The 18,681-nt window shown below is 58.1% G+C and overlaps 1 protein-coding gene across 1 annotated transcript in view; it reads right to left on the bottom strand.

The window, feature by feature from the left end:
* PRKCD (protein kinase C delta) overlaps nucleotides 1-18,299 on the bottom strand; it is a 29,677-nt gene extending 11,378 nt beyond the window's left edge. Inside the window, exons 1-4 of the mRNA XM_047849189.1 lie at nucleotides 18,084-18,299; nucleotides 14,473-14,586; nucleotides 2,273-2,406; nucleotides 963-1,162 (exon numbers count right to left, since the gene is read on the bottom strand). Of these exons, the coding sequence (XP_047705145.1) occupies nucleotides 963-1,162; nucleotides 2,273-2,387 (315 nt within the window). The 5' untranslated portion in view covers nucleotides 2,388-2,406; nucleotides 14,473-14,586; nucleotides 18,084-18,299. The remainder of the gene's footprint in view (nucleotides 1-962; nucleotides 1,163-2,272; nucleotides 2,407-14,472; nucleotides 14,587-18,083) is intronic.
* Nucleotides 18,300-18,681: the final 382 nt, after the last annotated feature.

Genomic DNA, 18,681 nt, shown 5'->3' with positions numbered 1-18,681 from the left:
ACACAGACACATGCGTGTTGAGACACCCACGCTGGTTCTCTCTGTGTCCGAGTCTCTGTATGCCCAGTCTCCTCACATAGACTGGCTGCTTCTGGCAGGACCTTCACCTCTGCCAACACCCATGCCTGGTGACTGATATCGTTTCTTGATGGAGTAGACAGACAGCACAGCAAGTATCTCTACCTGACCAGCCAAGTGTTCGTACAGCCCTAGGTCAACTTCTCTCCTGGCCCCTTCATGCCTCACTGGAGGCTCACCAGAGTCCCTCACGGTCATAGTGTCTTTCCAGTGGGGACATCTTGGCTGCAGGAGCCCACATGTAACCTCAGGGGGCAAGAGGTGCTCTGCCAGCGCTGACATCCCGTGGCCATGAGGGCCACATGGCCATATGCATGTGCGAAGTCCAGGTTTCAGCAGGTGAGTGATGGCCATAAGCCTTCCCTTTCTCCCACCTCCTCACTGTTGAGGAGACATAAGTGTGTTCCCTAATGCCTGCCTGGGCCTGGAATATCTGTGAAGGCTCCAAACAGAACTTGGAACAATGGGGGCCTCTGAGAAGTGGGTGCGGTGCCTGGTGGTGGGGCCAGGACATACCCTTACATACATTCTGAAATGTTTTACCTTGTGCATATCGTGCTTTCACAAAATTAAAAGGGAAAAGAGTAGTCGCAATGGCAAGGATGGCTCCCTTTAGCACCTACTATGTGCCCAGCGCTACAATAAGCCCTTGGCATCCAGTGACTCATGTCACCTGAACAAATGACCCTGAGGTGGGGTCTTTTACTAGCTTCTCCTTTTACAGATTCAGAACTGGGCTCAGAGGGGCTGGGATCTGGTAAATCACAGAGCCAGCACCGATCGCAGAGCTGCTCCAGTGGCCAGACAGGACCTGCACCCCGCAGCCAGGCTCACCCAGGGGCCCGCACACGTGCGTGCACACGCTGCAGCCCTCACGTCCTCACCCAGAACTCGGCCTTGCCGTTGTTCTTCTTGCAGCGCTCGGCCAGTACCGACACACCCACTGTCACCTCAGACATCGGCTCTTCGGCTGCTCGCATCAGCACAATCTGGATGACGCGGCCCTCGTAGATGTGGGCATCGAACGTGGACTTCCACTCGGGATACATGGTGGGCTTCTTCTGCACCAGTGTCTTCCCGCGCTCTGCAACATGGCCGGGCAGGCAAGGTCCGGCTGGGGTCCCTCTGTCCCACCACCCCACCCCCAGACTTCCCATAGCCTTCAGCCGGAGAGAATCCGCCTGGCTCTCCCTCTGACGTTTCCACTCCCCCGCCTTCACAACTGTGCTCTGCTCACCTCTCCAGCCTCATGTTATTCCTAACACACTCCAGAGCACACAGCTGCCTGCAGCTCCTCTAGGAAGCCCTGCTAGATCCCATCCCAGCCCCTGCTCTTCCCTCTTCCTGTGACCCTCTTCCTCAGCCCCACTTAGCTGTCACCTCCCCTCATGCACTCAGTGAACAAATGTGGAGGCCCATCATGCCAGCCTTGGCATTTGGAGGTAAAGAACACGGCAGAAAGAAAAGTGAAAAACAGTGCCTGTCTCCCTAGAGCCCAGTCCAGGGCAGAGACATGAGCCCATTAATTCCTCAAGTAAATGTTAAACCACAGCTGTGATGAGATTGAAGAAAGCAAGGCCAGGGCTTTAGACCTGCTCTGGGTCATGGTCAGGTGGTATGCCCCAGCCTAAGGGTCAGGGAATGCCTCCTGGAAGAAGGGACAGCTCAGCCGGGACCTAAGGGATGAGCCAGGGGCTCAGCAAGTGAGGACAGAAGCAAGAAGGAATGGTGTGAGATGTTTGTCTCTTCCAGGAGGACCTTGCTGAGATCCCAGCCTGGGACAGTGCTTCCTGTGGGCTTCCCTGTCACGGGACTCATTGTCTGGCTCCCACACCTGACTGTGAGCCCCATGAGGGCAGGGCTAAGTCAGCCCTGGAGCATGGCAGTGTCCTCAGTGTCCAGTACAGGGGCTGGCACAGATGAGCATGAGGAAATTGTTGGGTGAACCCACCAATGGGGGAGGAGCCAGAATCCCCCCTCCCCCCCACCTCCACCCCACGATCACCCTGGAGAAGGCTCTACACAGCCAATGCTAGAAGCCCTACGGGCACTCGGTGGTCTCCACGGTCCTACATCCACAGCTGGGCTGGGCCGGGAGGTAAGGATGAGGAAGAGAAGGATCCCTCGGAAGTTCTAGGGGAACAAGGCATGGGCCCTGCAGGGCCTCCCACCAAGCCTGGATTCTCAGTCCTACCTGTGCTAAGTGCCTCCTTCATCTTCACGGCACAGAAGGGCTGGCTGGCCTCGTCCGCAGCCTGCAGGGAGCCGAGCTCATAGGAGGTGAAGGCGATACGCAGGAACGGTGCCATGCTGGGGCCTGCAGTACGGCTGTACAGACAGAATGGGTGAGGCCGGGCAGCAAGGGACAGTCCCAGGAGGCGCTGCTCGGGTGCCCCCGGGGGACTCTCACCGCATTGAGTTTGGCCCATTGAGTTAGTGCTTACAGGGCACTAGTTCTAGTTGCCGTTGCCAAAACTGAGACGTTTTCTAGAAGTCTGGATTTGTGGCATCCCTGGTAAAATGAAGATGTGACCTCAAGCACACTGGGCAACAGCTGGCTGGCACTCCTGCCAGTCTACTCCAGGCCAGGGGCCCCCTTTTTACTCCTTTCCAAAACCTACCGGGACCCTGGAGGCATTGAGTCTGTGACCATGAGTCATTTATTTGGGGACTCATTTAAGGCCCCCTGTAATACCCAATTCCTGTGCACGTACTATGTGCTGAGCACTCGGTATATGCTGGGCTCCAGCACGTCAGTGCCAGCCAAGATGGACAGGACGGTACCCCCGCCTCCCTGCACCCTGTTCCCTTGCAGATCTTCTTGGTTTTCGAAGTTTGTTTTTTATTCATAACTACCCAGGAGGACAAATAGGGCCAAGATAACCACCCCCACCTTTCAGATGGAGAAACGGAAACCCTGAGGCTGAGCCAGAAGCTAAAGCTGAGATTCCACTAATTAAGCACCCACTTCATTCAGGGACCAGGGCAGGGAAAGGCCCCACCCTCACCCCTGACCTTTTGAACCCCAGCCCCTCGGGGTCAGGTGCCCCTCATCCTACAGAGGTTGCCTGCGCTTTCCAACTAATTTTTCCGAAATACAAAACTATTTTAATGTTGAACGTAACACTGAATTTGTTTTTTAAACCACACAGGTCACCCCCACATCTCGCCCTATTCCTTGCTCTTCCTCAAATCAAGGGTCACTCAAGGAGGTGACCCTGAGGGTCTTTTGGGTTGTTATTCCTGGAGGAGGGCCACATGTGCAAGCCCCTGGGTGTACCCTCATACACCTACGTGGACACTGGCTCTGGGCCCCACACACGAGGCTGCTCCATAAACATGGTTGAACGAACACTCACTCATGTACATGCACATACGTATGTACTCACTCCATATTGAACGTAAGCCAGCGTGGCGGCAGTCTCAGACACGTGCCCCTAGACCCCCCCCCCACCCCATACATGTGAATATGCCAGAGCCGCCCTGCCCCTGGGATAGCTCCCCCAGCTCCTCCACAAGGCAGCCAGAGTAGCAGCCGGGTCTGCCGAGAGCTCCCAGCCCAGATGAGCTCACAGGAAACATTGACCTCAGCCTGAAGCCCAGCCCAGGGGCCCCGCCGGTCTTCTGAGGCCAGCAGCCAGGGGAGAGGGGAGGTGCGCCAGGCGAGGCAGACCCCACCACGTCCCCTGCCCAGGCCTGGCTCCTACTCAGAAGGAGCCAGAATGGGTGTGTAAGCTCACATCTGAGCTCAGATCCCAAAGCCTTCAGCGTAAGACCAGCCAAACCAGCCACTATGACCTCTTGGTAGGCAGGGAGGAGAAGCCAGCCGTGGGGGGCTGCTGGCTCCTCCCTGAACTCAAGCGTGTGTGAGTGTGTGAGCTGGCGTGTCTGACGGTGTGAGTGGCTGGCACAAAGTGGGCACTGAGCTAATGTGAATGGGAAAGAAAGCAGGCTGCATGGGCCAGGCTGGCTGTGTGTGTGTGTGTGTGTGTGTGTGTGTGTGTGTGTGTGTGTGAATCTGGGTGAATGTCCCAAACTGTCGGGCAAAAAGGGCATCGTGCCCTTCGTGAGGCCACCCTGCTGGCCTGGGGACCCAAGGTGTGGAGCACCCAGCTGAGTTCTCCCTGGGGGGTCCAGATGATCGGCAGGGCCCCTGCACAGCACACGTTTGCCACAAGTTTGCATCCATAATCCCCAGGCCCAACCCCAGCAGACACGCTGGGCCGTGTGCTTCCCAACAGGATAACCCTGGGACCCAGGGTGGGGCACTGACGGGCTTTCTGAGTATCTCAGAGGATGAGGGCTGAGTGGTCACACCGGCAGGGACAGAGGAGCAGTAGTCACGCTGCAGGGGCCTGGGTTCCTGCGAGAGAGGGGGTCAGGGTAGCCTTGGTGGCAAAATGATCTGGGCATTTGAGGCAAGCAGTCAAGATGCCTCCCCACCGCCTCCCCTTGGGGCCCAGTCCAGATGGTCCCAGGCTCCATGACCTCACCCACTTCTGTCCATGGGGACCACCCCAGGGGGCTGCATGGAGGAGATGGAATCAGAGAAGCCCCAGGAATGTGAAGCAGAGCCCAGCCTCGCAGGCCGCCAATCAGGCCTGTGCTCCAGCACCCAATGATCACACTCAGAGCAGCTGCTGCTCAGTTAGAAGCCACTGGAGGGAAACCGTAACCACAGCAAGCCCCAGCCCTGGCCCCAAACCTGTGCAGCCAGGCCGCAGTGCCATGAGGAGGGGGACCCATGGGGCTACTCAGCAGTAACCCCAGGGTTGGGTCACCCATCCCCAACTTCGTAGATTAAAACTAGGGCATGGGCCCTCCACCCCACTGCACGGCCCAGACCCCAGGAGGGAGACAGACACCATGAACCAGGATCTTCTTCTATTACCACGTGACCCTGAGAGAGGTCTTGGGCCCTGCACAGTGGAGCCAGCGCTGCCCATCTACCTTGCAGTCTGAACACTGGTGGGGAAACCAGGGACTGAAGTAACAGCACAAAAGCAAGGTGTGCCGATTATTTATAGCCCCCATGCAAATAGGCCCAGGCCCACAGGCCCCAAAGGAAGGCCACTGGCTCAGCCTCACTGCCGCTCTGCCAGGCCATGGAAGTGGCAAGGGCTGATCCCACACAGACCTCCATGGGGACCTGCCCCTCAGAGCCGGCTGAGGCCAGCCAGGCCTTTCCCAGCTAGCAGTGGGCTGTTAATCTCTACTCTCCAGTTTCTTCAGCCCATAGCAGAGGCAGCCCTATGAAGTGGGGGAGCACCGGACACAGAGTCAGAGGATCTGGGGGTGAATCTCAGCACCCTCACTTATAAGAAGGATCATCCTTCCCTAAGGCCAACACACACCAGATTAACCTTGTAATGGCATTAGCTCACTTCGTGTCCGTGCTGGTTCTGGAAGTGGGTATTTTACTGATGAAGAAACAGATTTGGAGAGGTTAAATGCCCTGCCCAAGGTCACACAGCCAGTAAGTGGTAGAAGGATTTGAATCCAGGCCTGCATCTTGCAGCCGATGTTCTTTCCCGTATACCATGTCAGGAAGAAGAGACAAAGGGAAAGAGGGAGCAAAGGTACAGACAGATAAATGTGCCAAGCACCACACACAGACACTGAGGACAGAGGAAACGAGGAGAGGGGTAAGGGCACCAGGAGAGTGGTGCCCTGTGCTTAATCAGAGTCTATCTGCCCAACCCCCTCTGGGCCAGTCCTAGACCTGACCTTGAGGACCTCTTCCTTTTCTGTATGAGGGTGGTACAGACCCCTGAATTCTACCTTTCCGCCCATCCCAGCCCCTTGGGCCAGCCTCTGGTGCTCAAAACCTGGGGAAGCCTAGGCCATACTAGATTCCAGTCCCAAGGCATGAGGGCCCACTGACTCGGCTCCCCACCCCACCCTAGACCAGCCACCCAGAGGTAAGGAAAGGTGGTGCTGGGCAGGACCAGAGCAGGCAGGTCACCTCCTCCAGGGTAATGTACTCCCAGGCCGTCCAGGGCAGTGGACAAGGCCAACCTTGAGGTGAGCAGAGTGACCGCACTGGTGAGGACTCCTGGGGCACAGAGGACAAGTGTGCATGCTGCACATCCACGTGTACACCCGTGAGTGTGTTCCAGCAATGGGGGTGATGTGGGAGACATGGCCTGAGGTGTGCCATCCGGAATAGAAGTGTACTTTCTAACTCTTCCACAGCAATCGCGTGTAATCTGTTCAATAACAGTTTTGTTAAAGGTGAAAAATAAAACCCATTAAATCAAAACATATCTAAGAGATGGACCTTTAGACACTGACCCACCCATCTCCTCTTTGCAGGGAGGGGGAAACCAAGAATGAGGTCCTGCAATGAGAGTCTCCAGGTCCCCAGACCCGACCTGGCCCCTCTACTCCGGTCCTTCCCTGGCACTGGATTCTGTCTCATAGGCCACAGGGACATGCCCACTGGACCGAGGAGCAAAGTGGGGCCCCAAGAAGAGAGACTTGGCCAGGCTCTTGGGGAGTGTGTGCAAACATAGATGGAGGCTCCCTCAGAAAATCTGCCAGGGAACTAAGAGGGGGCAGGCTGAGGTCGAGAAAGGCAAGCAAACAGAGCCAGGGCAGCTGCTGGGGCAGAAGATGCCCTCCTCCCATGCAACCCTTTCCCACACATATCTGCCCAATCTTGGGGCCAGCCCCTGTCGCCTGCCCATGGAAGGTACCACCCGCTGCCAGTCAAGGCTGGGTGGAGTTGGCTGCAAAGTGGAGGCAGTGTCGGCCCAGGATTTCCTCGGTATACAGACCCGGCCTGGGAAGTAGTTCAAGGTCTAGCCCACTTGGGCCTAAAAGGATGAATGAAGGAGGGAGGACACATGAGGCCCAGAGAGTGGGAGTGAAGGCGAGTGAAAGGCAGTGTGATCAGTAGTATGGAACAGGGCTGACTCTGGCAGAGCAGCAACAGGGCAAGGCAGCCGGGCTTGGCAGGGAGGATGGCCTCCCCAGATGGCCTTCCCAGACGGAAGCAAGTCAGAGAGGCCACAGGGGTTTCACAACCCAGGAAATGGGCTCAGCAAGAAGAGCAGGAGGTGGGGGAGGGGAAGGGCTAGGCAAGGTCCCCTCTAAGGCCCTTCCACCAGGTCCTGTGCCCCAGCCTCCATATGACCAGCTTTGTCTTGGAGGAGAACCAGCTACGGTCTCAGATCATAGCCAAGTCCCAGAGCAAGTCCAGACACTTGCTCCCAACCCCCATGAGTGCTCCTTCTTGCCCCGCTCCTCACAGACCAACCACTGCAGTGGACTCTCCTCCCTTTCCCCAGCGACCCCAGTCACCACCAACCCATGAAACCTCCTGGGCTCCCACTGCCCTTGGAGAAACCCCAGACCTCAGCCTGGCCCTGGCTTGCTTCACCTCAGGTCTCACCTCTGGCTACTCTGTGAACTCCTATCTCGCTTTTAAGCCCCCTCTTTTACATATGCTATTCCCTCAGCCAGAATGTCCTGAATTCCTACATATCCTTCCAGACAGTTCTAAAGGCCAACCCTGGGGAATCAGGAAGCCAGCTTCTTCCCTGCCTCATGTACTCACTACAGGTACCCTGTGCAGTTGTCTGAGAAGTGCATGCTGAGGACCTGGGTCTGTTCTCTGGGCACTGTCTCAGTCCCTGTCTTGGGCTTCTCAGCTCTGGCCACACATATGAATGTCCTGGGGACATTCAAAAATCATTCTGCCAGGCTGACCCTGTCCACAGGGATCCAGTGGGAATCACAGGTGAGGCCTGAGCAGCATGAGTGAAGCCTCTGCAATTGCAAAGGGGTGGTCATACCCTGAGAACCAATGAAAGATGTGGACCCTCTTCCCAGGAAAGCACGTAAAGGTGGTGACATAATTCTGCACACGATGGGGTGGGGGCTCTAAGTCCCAAAGGCCCAGTCCAGCCCTCCTCAGGCCCAGCCAGCAGGCACCACAGTGACAAGACATACTGGGCCATGGAACTCACAGCTAGGAAGGTGGGCGACAGTCACATAAATATGTAATTACAGAGGAGAATATGACCGCTGCTCAGGTAGTGAGTGGAAGGGAGCGAGAGGGGCTGGGGTAGAATGGGGACCAGGCTTCAATCTGAGAGATGTGCAGGGGTGCAGCTGGCCCAGCCAGTCAGAGGATCTGGAAGGGTCTGAGAGGCAAGACTTGGGACCCTGGCTGTCACTGGCTCACACTCCTCCTGCCAGCACATGGTTAAGGGGAGGGGTGAGGATAGGACCTTCTTGGGGGCATAGTCCATGCCAGGCCCAGGCCTTGAGTCACTCAGCTAGTCCTAGGATTGGGGAAGCCCTGGGCTCAGTCAGAGGGAGAGTTCCAGGTACCCCCTGAGGGAGAAACAAAGGCCCCTTCATGGCAGGACTGAGGACAAGGGGGCCTCTGTGAAGAGCTGGGGTGGGGGGTACATGAGGGTCTTTCCCAGAATAACTGCACATGTGTGCACACACGGGCACACCCACCAACCCAAACACAGTTACACATGGGGAACCCTGCTTGCAGTTAGACACACACACAGATGGTTGTAACCACAGGCACATACACACTCCTAGGATGACTCAGTGACACACACTGAGAAACACCACCCCCCACAACCGCTGTCACCTGTTGACAGACATCGATACCCTCATGCACTCATAAGCGCAGAGACATCTGTGTGCACACACGGTATCACCAGCACAATGGACAGAGATATTCCAGGCAGACACAGGGATAAACACACAAGTCTGGAAGCACCCACACACGTCTGGCTAGGGTCTGGCACCAGGAATGTCCAAATGTAGCCTTTTCGACCACAGCCCCTGGGGCACAACGGCTAAGGAGGGAAACAGCAGCTGGGTGTCAGGCAGGCTGGGCCTCTCCACGGAAGGAGGCAGAGAAAGTCCCTCCTGGCCCAGAGCAAAGTCCAAAGTGCACAGAGGAAGAAGTGGGCCAGTCGCATACATCACTGGGCAGGCCTCCCCGCCCACCCATCTGAGGGGACAGCGGAGGCTGAGGACGAGACCAGGGGTCACAGGTGGCAGTCCGAGGCCTGGCACACGGAAGGAGGGGAAGGTTCACACCTGTCAGGTGGGACGGCCACGCCAGGTACCTCACACATGACCTCCAGTGAGCTCAGACTCACTGAGCAGAACTCAACAAAAAGAGAGCAATTCATCCAAAGCCACAAAGCCGTTGGGGCAGCCCCGTGGGGAGGCAGAGGGGGACCCTCCAGTTCTAACTCTGGAACTGGCCACCTGGCCTCCTGTGGGGTGAGGGCATGTCTGTGTGCCTGGGGGTGGGAATGGTTCCTCCTCCAGCCTCCAAAGAGGTGGGCCCCGAGTCTACTTCCTCCACCTTGTCCCTCTGCACCCCCAGAGGCCTACTTCCAGATTCCCATGGTTCTCCCCATAGTTGGCATTAATCTCTGTGTTTGGGAGAAGGTGAAATGGGCGCCTAAGGCTTTTGCCACCCATCACCACAAGGGGAGTAGGGCTCGGATGACGCCTCCCCATCTGGGGATCGGGAGAAGCCGGGAGAGAGGCAGGGCCATGGCGTGCCATCCCATGGCGGGCAGTGAACACAGGAACTTAGGAGTGGGGGCCTGGGTGTGGGTTGGACAGGTCTAGTTCAGACCTGGTCTGCTCCTTGGTGCCCTGTGAGCCTGGTGAAGGTGCCCTGGCATCCCCGTCTGTAAAAGGGAGTGATCTTGCCCTGCCTAGGAGGCTGTGCTGAGTGCAAGACCTGGCACCATCATCCTTATCACCTCCTCCACCCTCACACCTGGCCTCTCCACACCTGCCCCCCTGCCCATTTCCAGCCGTCCTGTCACCAGGATCAGTGGTAAAGGGGCTCTCTCAAGCCTCCCACCCCTGTAATGCCCTGCTCTGGACTGTTGCTCTGGGAAAAGACCAGGCTTGGCAAAGGCAGCCTGAGACCATTGGCAGACCCTGGGCTAGCTGCTCTCTCTCTCAGGGCCTCGGTCTCCCTGTACTGATACTTCAGACCCACAAGCTTTCTCCAGCCCTAGTTCTAGAAGGCCCTGCAATCCTCCTGTCTCCCTCCACCCTGGTCCGGGCTCCCAGCCCCTGCAGCCCACACCAAGCAAGCATCTGATCTAGCCGCTCCACTGTGCCTGTTTACCCAACAAGCCAGTGACATGATCCAAAGCTTCCGGGGCTGTTGTGAAAACAGTGGCTCAGCCACCGCAAGCCTGCCCTCCTGGGCACCTTGGCAGGGACCTTCGAGGGACAGCCATCCCAACCCCATACCGAGGGCCTCTTGAACTTTCCCACCAAAGACCTGCCGAACCCCGTCCTCCCCAGCCCAGGCTTGCACGCTACCTCTTGACTCTCATGTCTCTGCTTTCAGCTCAGGTCCCACAAACTCCAGGCCTGCCTGTGGGCCCACCTGCCTCCCCAAGCTCACCATGCTCTAGAGACACTCAAATGCACTTGAGCCAGGCCTCCTCATGTCCTCCACGCAAGTGTCCCCTCATCTCCTAGCAGGGCCAGCACTGGCCCCATGACACCAGAGGAGGTGGGGGGTTCACCCTCCTCCCCACACAGCATCACCATCAGTTCTGTGCTGCATTCTACCCTGAAGTAATCTCTTCTGTCCACCGCTGTCCCCATCCTAGCACCCTATCACCTTCCCCAGGCTCTGCACCTGCTTGCTCTCCATCCTCTGCTCTGGCCCCACAGTCCTTCTGCCCCAGCAACTAAGGCAGATCTCGTCACTCCCTGCCCAAGTCCCTAATGGTTACCTTTTCCTTCCCAATAAGCCTAGGCGCCTCCCCCGGGCCTGACCCACCCTCCCTGACCTCCTCGGCCACTGCCTTCCCCTCACTCCTCTGCCCCAGGCCACAGTGACCCCTTTCAGTTCCCTGAACAGCCAAGTTCCTTCCTGCTTAGGAGTCTCCGCATTTGCTGTTCTGTCTTCCTGCCCCTCCTCTGAAACACACACGGGCTCCTTATCATTCAGGTCTCAAATGGACAACTCCTTCACCTTCCCATTTCACAGATGAGGCAGCTGAGGCTCAAAGCAGTCTAGTCCCTGGCTCAAGACTACACAGCCAGTAAATATCAAGTGAGAATTCGAACCCAGGTCTGTCTGGTGCTTGCAGAGGTCTTGCTCCTAAACCTTCAGGATATGCCCTCACTCAAAACTCCTAGCCCAGACCCCTGCCAATCTCCAGCCCTCCAGTCTTCTGGCCCCCGCCTACAATACCACTATCATTACCACACCAACACCCGAGGCCCCCAGCCTCTGGGCCCTGGATAGCAAAGGGCTTCCCCTCCCTGTCGCTAGCACAAGCATGTCCCTGTCACCAGCCGCCACGTGTCAAGGATGTATGTATGGACATGTGTGTAGGGGGAGTTTCTATCCCCAGATGTCTACCCCCTTCCCAGTCCACAGGCTGACTCCAGGGGTCCAAAGGGTAGGCAGTCTGGCAGGAGGGCTCACCACCCACCACCCCCATCACCAGCGTCAGTTTCTCCAGGCCCAACGTCCCGCAGGGGACCAGAGTCAGGGAAGGGGCCCAGGGGAGGCTGAGGGGGCAGCAGGCAGCTGCCTTTCTCTTCCCTGCATCCATTTGTCATGAGATCTATTTTCCTCCCTTTGAAAGGGAGTGAGGGGGCTGGGCTGCTGAGTGGGCACAGCTGCTCCGCCCTGCAGCTCCTCTCCTCAGAGGACATGGAACGTACCCTCCCCACCCTGCAGCATTGCCACCGGGAGGCAGAACAGAGCGGGAGTGAAGGAGCCTGAGACCTGGCTTCTCAGTCGCGTTGTGCAGCCACCTGGCCCTGTGACACTGGGCCAGTGCCCAGGCCTTCAGACGATAATAACCCCACCATCAGTACCACTTGCTGTTTTGGGGGATTGTTACCACAAACTGAGTGCTAAGTGCTTTACATAACTCCAGTTTCTACCCCTTAAACACTAATAAAGTGCCAGGCAAGATGCTAGCTACTTTGCATACATTATCTGTAGCTTCCGGCACAACCACAGGAAGATGGATGCTATCATTGTCTCATCTGTCAGAGAAGAAAGATGAGGCACCAGGCATCAAAGCCACTTGTCCAAGTTCATTCGTACAGCTTGGAGCCGGCTAATCCCTGAGACGCAACCCAGCCGACGCCAGTTCACGCGACGCGGCTCTGCCTGCCAGAGTTAGCGCTCTGAGCCTCTGAGCTCAGAGGAAAGGAGGAGCTGGGGTGATGGGGGTTGCAGGGGACTTCATAGCCTCAGCTCCCCGAGCCCTCTCCTCAGGCCTCTGTCAAGGCCTGGTCAGCCCTGGCAGCGGGAAGCCTGGTCAGTCAGCCTAACCCACTGGCCAGGCCCTGCTCCCCTCACAGGCAAGGCCGGGGCGGGGCAGGCCACAGCCGGAGGGCTGGTCAGTCCCACTCTGAAACCACTTCCTGGGCAGCCCAAGGGAAGTGAGCCTCCGGAAGCACCTCAGATGGACAGATCTCTCCCTGGGCCCAGGCCTTGGAAAGTGTACAGACCGCCCTGGGAGAAGTACCCTGCTTGCCTCCCAGTCGCCAGAGCCCAGCAACTCCACTGTAGGCACTGACACTGTGGGGACAGAGGAACTGATTGGACCCCCACCCACCTTCGAGCACCTTAGCCCCATGACCACAGGCAGCCCACTTCCTCCTCTGCGGCAGCAGCCACAAACAGTGCCAGCACAGCTGAAGTTGTCCCCCATCGTCCCTCCCCCCACCCCCTACTGAGTCCTGGTCAGCCGGGGTGGGGGGGGTGGGGGGGGGGGTGGGGGGGGTGGATCTGGCCCAGGTGAGCAGGATGGCTGGTGAATGCCTGGGCAGGCAGAGCCCACCTCCTGGTGTGGCCCAGCCCCCTGGAGCACCTGTGGTCACAACCACACCTCAAACCTCACCCTCAGTGCCAGACACAGGCTGGGTTGTGACCCTGACCAAGGACCCCGTTTCCTGACCCAGGATGGGCAGTGTGGTGTGTGTGGGCAGGCTTCTGAATGCAAGGGTGACTGGCCGAGCACCCGAGTGCGTGTTTGAGCATGCCTGTGGATGTGTGTGCGCATGTGTGGTGCATGTGTGGACACTTGAGGGTGTGCAGGCCTGGGCGCAGAGGGCAGTTCAGTTTCTATATCCCTGTGTGAGCATATCTGTGTCTGCGCCGGCTGGGAGATGAGGTTTGAGCTTTGAAAGTGGGCTGGCTCCGAGACTAATTGGTTGAATTTCTTAGGGAATGAGGCTCAGTGCTGGGAGTGGGTGGGTCCCTGACCTCAGGTAGCAGAGGCCTCCAGCCCGCCAAGGACACGTCACCTCCTCCCCTCACCAGGTTTGATGGTAAGTTGAATAAACAGCAGACCCAATGATGACCCTCCCCTTGTTTAGCCCCCACTCCCATCCCAGGAGCCAGGGCCCTGCCCTCCTGCCCTCCTTCCCCTCCAAGTTAAGCTCTGAGAGCACAGCCCCCACTGATCTATTCACCACCACCCCCCACCCCTGCTGCCCCCCAAAAACCTGTAGATACCAGTAGGGGCGGGAGTGGGGCAGTAGGGGCAGGAGCAGGGGTTGATCAGGGAGGCCTCCCTGAGGAAAGACCACCTTTGCCACCCCTCCCCACTGTCACTCCCTAGGTTCCAAGTGCCCTCAGCAAACCCCCTCAATCACACCCCAGAATCTTATCCACTGAACTTTGGACATTCGATAGGTAACTCTCAGGGCTGTTTTCATTATAATGAGGGCAGAAGGAAGGAGGTCTGGCCCCAAAAGAAGGAATCTTTAGCTTTATAAGGAGCCTGAGTGCAGCCTTCCCCAGTATTACTTAGAGACTGCCTAACTCACCCAGAATCTGGAGGCTGGGGAGGAGAATTGTGTATCTCTCCTTCACCCCAGAGAAGATGGGCAAATGAGGGAACTGGGATGTGGAAAAGAACTCAGGAGAGACCTCATTCCATTCTCAGTTTGGTGTCCAACCCACCGTGGGGCCCAGGGCAAACCTCAGTTTCCCTGTGAGATGATGAGAACAGCCTGAGGCAGAGACAAGAGGCCATAGAAAAGCTGATACATCCACCCTGAACCCTTGGCACATGCCCCGCCTTCTTTCTAACTGACTAGCAAAATGTCACCCCTCCTCACCCCAGACGGCCGGTGGGCCCCAGGCCTCTGAGCTCCAAGGCCACAGTCTTCCCTGGGCCAAGAGCCAGTGTCAGGCAGGGAGCCCTCATAGGCAAGGCCAACTGCTGCCCGCTCTGGGCACCCAGGCCCCTCACTCAACCCAGGGACTCTGTGTGACCCTTCCCCTACCCGACCCAGCCCCAGCCCCAGCCCCAGCAGATGGGGAGGAACCCAAAGAGGAAGGCCACCCTGGCACACTGTCCATATGTCCATCTGTCTAGGAGGATCCAGTCTTACCTGGGGCTCCTGGCTCCCCCTTGCACCCAGTCCTGGCTCCTGCTGCAGCCACCGCCACACTACCACCACCAGAAGTAGGTCCGCTGCCCTCACCTGGGCCAGTTCCAGGCAGACCTGCAGGAACAAGAGGCAACAGCTGAGCTGGGAGGCACTGCCAAATAGGCTTTCCCCATCAGTCAGCCCCAAAACGACCAACGCAGGCCTGGCTCAGCCCCATCTGGCTCTGAGGCCTCAGCCTCTTTGGACCCAGTTTTCTCTTCTGTGAAGTGGAGTGTTGGGCCCAACTTCTCCAGGGCACCGGCCCCGTGTCCTCTCCACGCTAGGGGTTGGATCGCTGTGTCTCAGCCCTCAGAGCATTTCCAGACTACAGATGCAGCAAGAAAGCTCCCACTGTCCGCCCGAGGTTGTCCTAATCTTCCTGTCTGCAAGAGGTTGCCCTATGACTTAGGAGACCTAGTGGCAATTGGGGGAGCCACTGCTCTGTGGCCTGGGGTAATTTCCCTGAGCCTCAGTTTATCTTATCTTTAAAATGAGGAGACTACATCTCTCCAGGTGGTTCTGAGGCCCCAGTGATGCGGCATGATATAGCTCCTGTGCTAGACTCACCTTGGGAGTACCAAATGAATAGTGACATTTTTAAAAAAAATGTTTATTTATTTATTTTGAAGGAGGGGGCAGAGAGAGAGAGGGAGAGAGAGAATCTTAAGCAGGCTCCATGCTGAGCACGGAGTGCTACGAGGGGCTTGATTCTGAACAAGGAGATCACGACCTGAACTGATATCAGAAGTTGGATGCTCAACCAACTGAGCCACCCAGGTGCCTCATGACACTTTTTTATTCTTTGTTTTACACCTTTTAGCTCAGGTGATTCTCACATTAATATTGTGCCCATTATACAGCTGAAAAAACCGAGGCCCAGAGAGATCCTAGAAGGAAGGAATGGCAATGGCAGCAAGGTGTCCCAGGTCTCCTGGCTGAAAGGCCTGGGCCTCCACAAAAGATTCCTCTCCCCAAGATGTGAGCTCCTCCTCCCACTGAAGACCCCCATCACCGCTCCCTAGGGACTGAGTCATCCTCAGGCTTGTCTGTACTTTATTTCTAATTTTAATTTAAACTCCAATTAGCTGTGGCAGCTAAATGGTGTCAGCATCCTGCAGTCAAGCTCCAAATCACCCCCCCGAGCCCCTTCTTCCCCATCAGTGTTGCTGAGACTGGGCAGGTGTCAAGTGGGCTGAATAAGGCTGCTGGGGTCTCTGCCAGCCCTCAGCCCTTCCGAAAGCAGTCTGGTAAAGGGCACGGGAGGGGGCACCAGACACATCACAGAAAAGAAACTGGGTGGGGGACTATCTGGGCTTTTATTAGCCCAGCTCTCAGGAAAATGGAGACCATAGAGTAGGCAGGGGGGAGTGGTCTCCAAATAAGACTTAGCATGTGCTGAGCTCTGACAAGCAAGCCTGTGTTAGAGGACTGTTGACACAGGACCTCAAGTCCTCACAGCAACTTTCTCCATTCTGCAGGTAAGGGGACTCAGCCTTAGAGAGGCCTAGCCCCAGTCTTGCGCCCGTAAGAGGCACAGTGAGTATTTGAGCCCTAGGTCTTGGTCACAGCACTGCAAACCCAAAGACTTGCCCTCGGGTATCCTTCAACTTGGGGGAGCAGAGGAAGGCAAGAGATAGAGGCCTTCCCCAACTCCCCAGGAACCAGGGCTGGCCTTGAGGTGCCCCGTGCACATCCACACCCTCACAGCCTCCCACATGCTCACACACACTGGGGCTCTCACCTTCCTGCCCAGCACTGTCACCTCGGGGCACAGGCACCACACTCTCGGTTCCCTACAATCACAGGGACTCCCTAGCACACAGACTGGCAGTTTCATAGTCAGACTGTGAGTCTCCCACCAGTCACACACTCACCAGTCTCGCCCAGCCACAGTTCTGAACACACCAGATCCCTTATACCAGCCTATAGCTAGGTATAGCTGTCCAAACACCTCTACATCACACACACACACACACACACACACACACACACACACACACACACAAACAGGACTGCCCTCTACCGGCCTGTCCACTGCACCCCAACTCAGTCCACAGCAGGAACAAGGAAACTCAAGGGACCAGTCCCCTCCCTTGGTGACCAGGTCAGCCTGGTCACAGAGGCTCAGTAGCAGAGGGAGAGGAAGAACGAGTGTTACACACATACCCACACTCAGACACACACATGAGCCTGGTGGGCTAACACTCTAACACAGGCTCCCAAAACTAACAGCTCAAATGTATTTGGCCAGTGGGTCACCATGGCATGCCCAGTGTACAACATAGGACTGTCCAGACACACAAGGGACACATAGGCACACAAAGACACACACACACCCCAACACATTGACGGGAATCTGGTGATAAAGGACACACCAAGACATAGTGCACACAGAGTTGCGAAGGGCACACAGAGCCTCAGGACACACAGACATACACACATGTACATAGGGAAGGCACACAGGTGGGAAAAGACCACAGAGGCAAGTTCCAGACACAGTGACAAAGAACACACAGGCAGACACAGACACACAATGTACCTACATGTCCAGATACAGGCAACTCATTACAAGGAGTCAAGTCCAACCGTATAGGGTAGGGACCAGAGGAGAAGGGGATGCTCTTACGCACAGCAAATCCTTCTGACCAGGTGTGAGTGGGGGGCTTAGTGGGGCTCTCCCTTCTCACGGGAGGAAATGAGAGTCAGAAAAGTAGGACAGTTCTGACGGTGCCCACCTCCAGCCTCTTCACCCCGAATCTCCTCCACTCTCTCCCCTCACCTGGCCGGGACCCACGGGGGGAGGGGTGGCGTCTGAATTGCGGAGGGGCTAGGACCGACGGGACCTGGAAGGGGCCTCTAGGCGAGGGGGCTCAGAGGGGCGGAGGGGTGGGGCGGTAAGGGGGATGGTGGAGACTGGAGCCACGCCCAGCCGGAGACAGATGGAGAAAGACCGAGAGAGACACCCAGACTGAAAGGAGAGAGCGAGCGAGAAGGAGGCGCCGCTCCGGCTGGGCCGGGCAGGGACCCAGGGGCGGGCGGCGAGGCAAGGCAGGCGGCCTGGCTCCTGCTCCGCGGTAGAAAAGGAGAGGCGGCGGGACCGGCAGGGGGCGACGAGCGTGGGTTGGGGGCGCGGCTCTGGGAGGACGGGATCCAGGGGCGGCGGGAGGTGCGGTGGGGGTGGGGCACGCGGAGGTCTAAGGACAGACAGATCAAGATTAGGAAAACGCGGACGCGGGAACACAAGAGGGGGTGGGGACAGATGGACCGACCGAGGGCCCCAGGGAATCGACGGGGACGGGCGGACGCTCGGAGGGTCTAGGGACATACTGGCGGGTAGAGGGGCCGGGAGCAGACCAACGAGAGGGCCTCGGCCCGTACCGCTGAACGGAGGGACAGACCGACGGACCGGGGACGGAGGCACCGGCGGGTCTCGGAGCGCGGCGGGGACTTTCGCTGGCCGCGGCTCAGTTTCTCAGTTTTGGAAACGAGAACCGGATTGGAGAGGGGGAAGGGAGGGGCGGCGCGCTCTAAGGGTAGCCCGGCTCCCTCGTCCGGTCCCGGCCCTCACTCACCTCCCGCGCACCTCCAGGCGCCAGGGGTCTCGACGTCTGGGGTCCAGCTCCCTGCTCCGTTCCGGGGCGCGCGCGAGGACTGGGGGTCGATGCGGGCCCGACCGGGACGGGCCCGGAGGCCGCTGAGTCCCGTCCGGGCCTCAGCGCGGCGGGCGGATGCCGAGGGTCGCTCCGGGGATCCCGGTGCCGCAGCCTCCCTCTCTCGAGCCGCTGCACACGGAAGTGCAAGGGGGCGGGGCGGCGCGACCTCACCCAGGTGCCTGCCACGGCCCCGCCCCCGCTCAGGGCCCGCCTTCACAAGGGCCAGCCCCCTAAGGCCCCGCCCCCGCCGCGGAGAGGAGGGGGTCCCGGCCTCCGCCTCCCGGTGCCGGTCACTCTCGGCCGGTCCCGGCGCACGTCGGCCCCTGCCAGACCTTGGCGCGCGTACCAGCCCTCAGAAGGGGGGCCACTTTACAGAGGAGGACAATGAGGCCCGCGGGAGGAGGACGCTCTCCCAACCCCCCCACCCCATTCTCCACCCCTCTCACACCGTAGCCTGGGAGGTGCCGGCGGGGCTTCCCCAGCTCCCAGCGCCCACGCCCGGGACTCCCCACCGGCC

The sequence above is a fragment of the Prionailurus viverrinus genome, chromosome A2 (assembly GCF_022837055.1).
Source record: "Prionailurus viverrinus isolate Anna chromosome A2, UM_Priviv_1.0, whole genome shotgun sequence".
NCBI classification, from domain to species: Eukaryota; Metazoa; Chordata; class Mammalia; order Carnivora; family Felidae; genus Prionailurus; species Prionailurus viverrinus.
Note: the sequence above shows the minus strand (reverse complement) of the source record. Positions and strands in the feature narration are given on the sequence as shown.